We start from the raw sequence: 9792 nt of genomic DNA on the forward strand, positions 1-9792 counted from the left end.
GGGCAATTAATTTTTAACAAGGACACCAAGATAATTTAATGGGGAAACAATAGTCTATTCAACAGTGGTACTGGGACAACTGGACAGTCACACGTAAAAGTGAAGGTGACGCCATAGCTCAGACCATGTGCAAAAACTTAACTCAAGTAAACCACAGACCTAAGTGTTAAAGACAGAACTATAAAACTCTGAGAAGAAACCACAGGTGTAAATTTTCACGCCCTGCAATCAGGCAATTATTTCTTAAATATGACATTTAAAACTGAAACAACAAAGGAAAAAATAGAAACACTGGGCTTAAAAATTTTTAACTTGTGCTTCAAAGGATACCAACGAGAAAGTGAAAAGACAACCCACAGAAAGGGAGAAAATGTTTGCAAATAATATGCCTGATAAGGGTCTCATTATGTGTGCAAATATGTATCCAGAATAAAGAACTCTATCTCAAACAAGAAAAATAACTCGAGTTTTAAAAAATGGACAGTGTTTGAGTAGACATTTCTCCGAAGATATATAAACAGCCAATTAAACCATGAAAAGCTTTTCAACATCATTGGTCACTAAGGAAATACAAGTCAAAACTACAGTGAGATACCACTTCACATCCACAACATAATGGCTATCAACATAAAGAGGGATAACAAGCCTCAAACATTACTGGCAGGAATGTAAAATGGTACACCCGATCCGAAAAACTGGCACTTCCACAAAGTGCTAAACAAATGGGTTCCGTGTAACTCAGAAATTTCATTCATAGGTGCATATATACCCAAGAGGATCGGAAATACGTATATTCACATGAAAACCTGCACATAAATGTTCACAGCAGCATTACTCAGTGGCCAAAAAGTGCAAATAAACCAAATGTCTGTCTTCCAACTGATGAAGATAAACAAAACATGATGATATTCAGTGACTCTAAGAAATAAAAAACTGACACCGGCTACAACACGAATGAAACTCCAAAACGTGATGCCAAGGCAAGAAATCCAACACAAGAAGCTGCATGATGTTGGGTTCCATTTATGACAAATGTCCAGGCTAGGTAAATGTAAAGACAAAAAGTAGACTGATGGCTGCCAGCGGCTGGCAGTAAGGAGCCCAAGGGGAATGACTGCTAATGGTTATGGAGCTTATTCTGAGGGGATAAAATGGTCCTGGATTAGGCAGTGATAACTGCTACAAACATCTGAATAGAATACATTAAAAACTACTAAAATGTACACCAACAGGGTGAGTTTATAGCATGTGGATTTTAATTAACAAAAAAAGAAAGAAACGCCAAACATAACTATTCACACTGAAAAGAAATAGCAGAAGAAACTCAGATCCTCAGAAACGAAGAGTAAGAGAAAGAATAAATATACGGATAAACATAAGACACTATCTTTTCCACTTAATTTATTTAAAATACAGACAAGTGTTTAGAGCACAGTGACAACACTGTCTTGCAGGCCTCTAATGGACATGGTTGAAATCCATATGACCACCCTAACACAGGGGAAGGGGGCAGAAACTACGGACACACAGTTGCCAAGTCTCTATCTGTATTTTATGTGGCGTGGTACAATACTAAGTCTAAGCAGACTCAGAAGTTAAGGATCTATTGTGTAAACCCTAAAGCAATCACTAAAAATAAAAAGAACAGAGAGAATTTTAGTCTAAAAACTAACACATCACATAATCTCAAATAGGGACGGAAAAGGGAAGAAAGGAGCAAATGTGTCTCCTGCCTCTGCCTGGAAGGCCGAGAAGGGGTGACATGCCACGGCCGGGAGCCCACCAGCCCCACATCTCAGTCCAGGATGCTGTCCCACTCAAAGGGCTCACGGTCTGTGCGGAAACGGCTGACACCGGGGCTTGGGGGGGAGCAGGCACGAGGTCACAGAGACACAGGAACTGGCTGAAGGGACTCCCACTACCCAAATCTGAATGATCTCGGCACCAGACAGACATTGTGAACTCTAAGCCGTTGAAAAATACAAGAACCCAGGTGCTGACACTAATCAATCAGTGTGGGAGAAAAGAAGGCTCTTTCTCGTAGCACACAGCTGGGCACAGCCAGAAGTGCTGGACTTGGCAAACAGTCATCCTATAAGACTCAGGGTTAAGGCTGGTTCAGGCAAGAACCACCATGAACGATACACCTGGGCCCAAGGGAGCAGGTCTACATGATCTGAATCTGCCTCCCCACGGGCAGCTTATTAGCCTCAAAGGAAACAACAGTCATCACACAGTGGGGAAAAAAACCAGCAATGCCTTGCCAGGCGAGCGAAACTCGCATCCCATTAGGAGGCAGACGGAAACAGCAGGTAGCGGGAGTCTAATCACGGGCAAACAGCGGGCACACGGGACGCATCCAAAATGAAGAACACCTTGTTTTAAGCAAAAGAGGGGAGAGTGAGGCTGGAATCTGAGTCTGCCCAGACAATGGAAGACAAAGAAATGCAATCAATCATCATGCCTCACTGTTGAAGTTTTTTTTAATTGAAAGGCTTAATTCTTTTAGAGCAGCTTCACACATCAACAGCCAAAGTCTATGCCTCATATTCTGTCTTACTGTTTTCGTGTAAATTGACTCTAGTTTTCTAGAAAATCAGCAGTATGACTCGTTTACATCTGGATTTCAGGAAACTTGATTTATATCATTGATACCCCACTCCCTCTGACCTCAACCTCCTCCTAAGCCTCCCCTAAGACTATTCCTGCATTCTTGCACAGGCTCAATTGTGTCCCCTGAATTCACATGAAGTCCTGATGCCCCAGACCAAACGACGTGACTGCAGTTGGAAACGGGGCCTTGAAGGAGATAGTGAAGGTTGAATGAGGTCCCTGGGGGTGGGTAAGCCAGTAAGATTAGGGTCCTTATTAAAGAGATGAGGACACAGAAACAGCCAGACCAAGTGAAGACAAAAACCAGATTGCTGGGAGCCAGCATGGAGAATCCCGCCCACGGCAAAGGTCATGAGGAAGGGGGCCTGGCAAAAAGCAAAGGCTGAGATCAGGCCTCAGGGGTCCCCCTGGATTTTCCTGAGCATCTACCCCCAAAAACCAGAGTCTGCCTGCTTTATTGTACTGTGCTTTCCACTCTTCTGACACAACAGGGGGCTATTCCCGACCACCTTTCTCTGGAAAGAGTTAACCTAGAGCTCCAATTAACAGTCTTCTGCATATAAAAGGAGTGTTTCAGCTCAAACCCCTCTGATGGCTCTCTAACTTGCCTTACCCAGACTTTTACAACTATGCCTGTGATTGTTACAGCCCCCCTACTGTGAGAGGCACGGAAGCCTAAAACATAAAGCCTTTCAAAGAGTTAAGTTATTAGAGTAGTGCTGGTGTAGGATTTCATTATTGGGCCAATGCTTGTTGCTAAGTTCTCATATCTCTTATCCACTGTGCACCTGGGAGTACATTTGTTAACATAGTTAGAATGTAAGAAAAAACAAATGTAGCCTTGAAACTAACCACATCAGACCTTTGAGCTAATTGGTTCTTTCTTTGTTGTAACTCGCTGCACCTTTGCTTCCTGAAAATGTAACTTTGTTTGATACTTTCTGAGGCTGACATAGATTAGAAATATAAAGAAAACACACTTTAAGGGAAAATAAGTTTTCTGGTTGAGCGGCCTTTATCAAAAGAGGGTCTTAAAATGTTCACAGGCCTCCAAGGCCAGAAGATAATGTACACAGCATCATTTGTGGGAAAGGTATAAAAGTCCTTTTGAAAATAAAGTTATAGGGCCTCGCTCACCGAAGCAGCTTGGTCTCCCTGTGTCTTCTTTACTCAATTTTCTGGCTGAATTCCCATCTGGGGCGCGGAGGCTCGCCATGTCTACTTACTTGCCCTGGCTTCTAAGACCCACGTGAGAGGGAGCCCAAGGCGAGAGGGAGCCCAAGGCGGGGCACCCTCCGCTATTCAAGTGGGTGCCGGTGGCCTACGTAGATGGTACAAACCTCTTGTCTGAAGGTTTTATTAGCTTTCCATGTAAACCAAGTTATTCAGCCTCTTTTCTCCACTAAATTTCCTACTATTCTTTCCTAATCTCTCTTTTCTAATTAAATAGTTCTTACTTAGGACACTGACTCCATCCCCCCTTCGAATTCCCTGGATCCTTAGGGGCTGGACCCCGGCACAAGACGGCCACCGGCAAGCCAAGGGGAGAGGCCTCAGAAGAACCCAACGCTGTGGACACCTCCACTGTGGACTTCTAGCCTCCAGAAGTCTGAGAGATACATTTCTGCTGCTTACGGCCAGTTGGTGGTGTTTTGTTAGAGACTGGCCACCTTAGTAGACTAACAATCTGCTTCTCTGTTCCCTCAACACACCACACAGACTCTGCCTCAGGGTCTCTGGGCAAGCTGGGAGTTACACCACACCCCTTTCGTCCTAGGAAACTGAGGACGTCAGATGCCCCCAGTAAGGGGCAGAGAAAAGACGGAAACAAAACTTTATCTAGTTCTGTGATTCATGCAAAATATCTCCACTCTCTACCAACACTAGATAACTTAAGGGGGAAAAAAAAAAACCAGGAGAAAGGACTCACCTGTCAACCCAGAGCACTGAGACGAGCTTCACGCCTCTCTTCTGTGCTTTTTCCCAGGTGCTCTGGTACCCGTCTTTGAACACGACATGAGTTACTTGTTTGTTAAAAGTTTTTGAAACCTGCAGACAAAAGGCAGAAAACAAAGGTAAATTCACTATTATCTGCATAAGTTTCTTAAGTACAAGCCAGTGTCACTCTTGTAGACACTTGCCAAAAAAGCAACAAAATAATTAGCAAATGGTATCAACCAACATATACAATAGTGTATACACACAGTATCAACCAACATATACAATGCATTCTCACCCCTGTTTATTCCAGGACTGCAAAGCTGGTTTAGAACAAAAAGTCAATCATTATTCACTTCATTAACAAAGTAAAAGAGAAAAATCATAGCCACGTCAAGTACATGCCAAAAATGCGTTTGATGAACTTAAAATGTTTATTAGTGAGGAAAATGCACAGTAAATTAGGATCTGAAAGCTGGTATAAGACTGCATGATGGGAAATGCTAAAACCCTTCTGTTGAGGAGTATCTCCATTCTATCCAACTGGCCCCAGCCAGCGCAGTATGTCAAGAAAAGAAAAAGTGTTAGGATTAGAGAAAAATAAAACGGCTCTGTGCACGTAAGAGTCAATTGTGCACATTGTTAAAAATCCCCAAAATGTGACAGAATTCAGGAGAGTTTGGTAAGTTTTCCGGAGACAAGGCAGATATGCAAAATAACTAGTTCTATATAACAGCAATGGGAAAAAGAATTCAAAAGATACCATTCATAACAGCAACAAAATAACCAGAGAAAAATCATAAAACGTCACTGAGAAAATGAAATAGACCCAAATCGGCAAAGGCATACATCACGTTGATGCTTTAGAAGATTCCCGTGTATAAGCATGTCAGTTCTTTCCATACTGATCTGCTGTTCTCTATCCAATACCAATTAAGATCCCAAAGAAGCTTCAGGCTGCAAACTGACAAACCAGTTCCAATTATGTATCTGGAAAAGCAAAAGACTAAGAAAGCCAGAACCCCCTGACTTGAAGAACAAAGGGTAAGATTTATTATAAAAAGTAATTAAGATAGGGGGGTTTGTCATGAGAACAGACTGTATGGGCACTGAAACCTGGTTACCTAATGACAAAGGTGTCACTGTGCTAAAGGACAGTCTTTTCAATAAATGGTGTTGAGATCACCCACTGGGAAAAAATCAAGGCTACGGTTTTTCCAGTGGTCATGAATGGATGTGAGATTTGGACTGTGAAGAAAGCTGAGTGCCGAAGAATTGATGCTTTTGAACTATGGTGTTGGAGAAGACTCCTGAGAGTCCCCTGGACTGCAAGGAGATCCAAACAGTCCATTCTAAAGGAGATCAGTTCTGGGTGTTCATTGGAAGGACTGAGGCTAAAGCTGAAACGCCAATACTTTGGTCACCTCACGCGAAGAGTTGACTCACTGGAAAAGACTCTGATGCTGGGAGGGATTGGGGGTGAGGGGCAGGAGAAGGGGATGACAGAGGATGAGATGGCTGGATGGCATCACTGACTCGATGGACATAAGTTTGAGTGAACTCCGGGAGTTGGTGATGGACAGGTAGGCCTGGCGTGCTGCGATTCATGGGGCCGCAGAGTCGGACATGACTGAGAGACTGAACAGAACTGATTTCATACCACATACAAAAACTAATTTCAAATGTACTGTAAATCTAAATGTGAAAGGCAAAATGATAAAAGCTTCTGGAAAATAAGAGAAAAATTCCCACAACCGGCATGTAGAAATAGATTTTTTAAAACAAGATACACACACAGAAGCTCACCGTAAGGAATAAACTACCATTATCATCAAAAGATGCTATCAAGGTGAAAAAGCAAGCCACAGACAGAAAATATTGCAATTCACAGGGCGGACAAAGGGGTCAACTGAAGAGTATAAAGAATGCTTACAAATCAAGAAGAAAAAGAAAAACCCAATGCAAACATGAGGTGGAGACCTGAACACGGTCTTCAAAATAAGTATGGGAAGATGTACAGGAAAATGGAAATTCACACCAGGCTGATACACCATCAGAAACACACTGTGATGGCCGAAGACAGACAAGACCAAGCATACACAGCAGTGGGGCTTTTATATGCTGACAGAATTACAGACTTATTCAAACACTGCAAAAAGCTGCTAGGAAATCACTGATAGCTTTCTCAGATGTGAAACGGTCTTCTGTCACACAGAAGGCATCTTTGTTCTAAAAGATACAGGCTAAATATATGTAGGGACAAATTATGGTATCTGCAATTTACTTTTGAATAGTTCAGAAAGAGAAATGGAGTCCAAGCAAGTATGTTAATTGTTGGGTCTATATTCACCATACCATTCTTTCAACTTTTCTATTTGAAAAATTGCTAAATAAAAGGTGGGGAGAAAAAAATTCAAGAGATCCAAGACCTTAATACTACTCTCAAAAGCCATTCTGCCTACTCCTGTTTCGCAGCTTTTTCCTGTCACAACACGCGGAGCCCAAGTATGTGGCTGGTATCAAGTGGAAACCCTCCCGAAATCCTAATGGGTTTACCTTCCGATTTAGCAGAAAAAAAGTGTCTTCTCAGGTTCAAAAGCAAACCCCGGGCCCTGCCTTCTGCCTGTCACCCTAGTCTGCTCTTGAGTCTTTCCCCTGCTCACTAGGTCAGGGACCAGGGTGAGTCAAAGGAAACGCAGGAGCAGACACTCTGCCTGAATAAGGGAGAACACTGCCCTCCAGTTTATGTTATGCCCTTACCGTCCCTAATCCTTGCCCTGGCTTCAGTGGTATCTTACCTGTGTTAATCTCTCCTTTCACCAGCCGACCAGCCCCCCTCCCCCAAGTCCTCCCCCCCCACCCCCGCCACGAAGTCAGCTCACATCTGAACCCCGGCTTCGAGCTGCTGCCGTCACCACCCCATTCCTCAGGTCTCCATGACTCCCTTAACCCAGCTCATTGGACATGGGGACACTCAACAAGGACCTTACAGCTTTCAAGCGCAAAGAATATTCCCCAATCCTAACTTTTCGTAAACTTAGGCACCATTTTAGAATTTCCATCTTTGAAGTCTGTCCCTCCTCCCACATCCAGGCATGTTTTCTGGATTCTCCAGGCGTCCGTCCTTCCCAGTCTCCGTCCCGAGGTCCATGACTCCCATACCAGCCCCGCAAACACTAAACAGGCTCCACCTAGCACTCTTCATTCTAACCACCTGGGTAGTCACCACCCGACTCTTATGTCCCTGATGCCTAAAACAGGATCTCCAGACCTGACAATCTCAAGTTCCAGATTTGTACATCCAAATGTCTATCAGGTATTTCCAATATCCCCAAATTCACAACTTTTCCCTTAAAAAAACTGTTCCTTTTCCTGTATTCCACACTTTGATGAAGAGTATCAGGCATCTGAACAGCCACTGGCAGGACCTGTATTTCCACCCTGGAGCTCTCCTCTTGCGTCACCCCCAAGCCCAGCTGTTCTCAATTTCTCATACCATGGTTCTCTCCTTTTTTTCTGCTGCCACTTACCCACTGTCCTCTCTTTGTCCATCGTGCTCTAAGTAAAAACTCCCAAAATAAGAAAACGCAAGTAGATCTCCATATGTTTCAGACGACTGTCAGGTGTAGCAATGATAAAATGAATTTCTTACCTTCGCCCCCATATCCACAAGTTGATTCTTAAAGGTCTTTGAGTAATTTTCTGTCCCATTGGTTGACCACACTTCAACATAGGCCACAACATCTGAAAACAAACAAGATGCTAGCATGAAATATATCTGATATACCCTCAACCCAAAGATTTCAACAGATTTTTCTCCTGTTCTATTCACATTAAAAAGTAAATTTAAGATTTCTTCTGCTAAAAGTGCCATTAGATTCTTTAAAATTTCAAGGGAAAAACAACTTTACTCATACATATGTCACAGTTTACATTCTCAACTCTTCCCAAATTCTTAAACCAAGCCTAACTTTCTAATGCCAGAGTCTTGTTTTCTGTAAAGGACCAGAGAGCAATTATCTTAGGCTTTGAGGGCAAAACAACCACTCAGTTAGAAGGCTGCAGCACAAAAGCAGTCAAAGACAAAAACATAAGTGCATTCCAACAAAACTTTATGGAAAATGAAGCCTGAATTTGATATAGACTTCATTTGTCCTCCTCCTCCGGTTCCTCCCACCCCCTCAAGCGTTTAAAAAAGTAAAGGGCACTTTTAGTTTGCAGGTCCTACAAAAACACGGCCAACAGGCAGACTTTGCGGGGAAGGGAACACAGCTTACGAAACCCTCCCTGCTCAAAGCCTGGTGCCTTTCAGGCGTGCCTGGAGGGAATCATTCCTCACTGAGAGGTTCTGGTCACACTGACAGAGAACAGGCAGAGGAGTTACTGGTTCTTCCAATTTCACTAGAGCCCCATCCCCGCAAATCCACCCGGCCATACAGAGACGCCAGAACCCAGGAAAAGCTGAAAACCAACCCCCCCCCCCCCCCTGCCCCGAGCCTCCCAGCCCTTCGCGTGTCTGCGCCGCGCGCCTGACCCGGCCCAGGTGGGGCGGCGCGGGCCCTGGGCTCCGAGACGGAACCCCAACCGTCACGGGCGGTTCCGGTGCTGGGCTAGAGGACAGACCCTCGCCTCCTCCCGGCAGCCAGGCTGGCGACCCCAGGGGAGCCGCGACTCGGGCGCCCGTCCTGAGGCCGGGCCGCCGTCGCGCCGGCTCGGTCCCCGCCTGCTCACCTTTCAAGACGGGGCCCCCGAGACTCCCGGGGGCCGCCATAACGGGCAGCGTGAACGCGCAACCGTGACGCAGTGACGGCAGCGCGCATGCGCAGGGCGGGCTCTGCGGAAATCCGCCTGTCCCCGTCCCCTGAGCAACCAATAGGGGGCGGCGGGCGGGACCAAGACCCCTCCGCGCGGGCGATGGACGCCGGTTCTCTCTGGCTGTACCTACACGGCGCGTCAGCTCCTGCGCGGAGACCCGGGGTCTCCGGTCCCCGCGGGAAGTCCCCCTAGCTAGGCTGTCTCCCTCGAGCCCTACAGCCCGCAAATCCCAGAGCGGATGAATCCCAGAGGGAGCGGGGCAGCCTGCACTCAGGAGTAGCCTGGCTCCTTATCGTCTGGGTTTCAAGCCTCCCGCCAGCCCGGGAGCCCCGCCCCCGCCGCGCAGGCCCCGCCCCGAGGGCTGCGCGCATGCGTCCTGCGGGACCTTGTCCCAACCCCCAGCCTCCCTGCAGTGATGTGTAAGAA

At 45.6% G+C, this 9792-nt stretch overlaps 1 protein-coding gene across 3 annotated transcripts in view; it reads right to left on the bottom strand.

Annotated features, from left to right (window-relative positions):
• Positions 1–9341, bottom strand: part of MCPH1 (microcephalin 1) — a 229369-nt gene extending 220028 nt beyond the window's left edge. For 2 of the 3 annotated variants that reach the window (XM_018041974.1, XM_018041973.1), the window contains exons 1-3: positions 9283–9341; positions 8204–8295; positions 4544–4662 (exon numbers count right to left, since the gene is read on the bottom strand). In XM_018041974.1, coding sequence (XP_017897463.1) covers positions 4544–4662; positions 8204–8295; positions 9283–9322 — 251 coding nt within the window. In that variant the 5' untranslated portion in view covers positions 9323–9341. Of the gene's footprint in view, positions 1–4543; positions 4663–8203; positions 8296–9282 lie in introns of those variants that run through there. The other variant, XM_018041975.1, reaches the window with a different exon arrangement.

This window comes from Capra hircus, chromosome 27, assembly GCF_001704415.2.
Source record: "Capra hircus breed San Clemente chromosome 27, ASM170441v1, whole genome shotgun sequence".
Taxonomy (NCBI): domain Eukaryota; kingdom Metazoa; phylum Chordata; class Mammalia; order Artiodactyla; family Bovidae; genus Capra; species Capra hircus.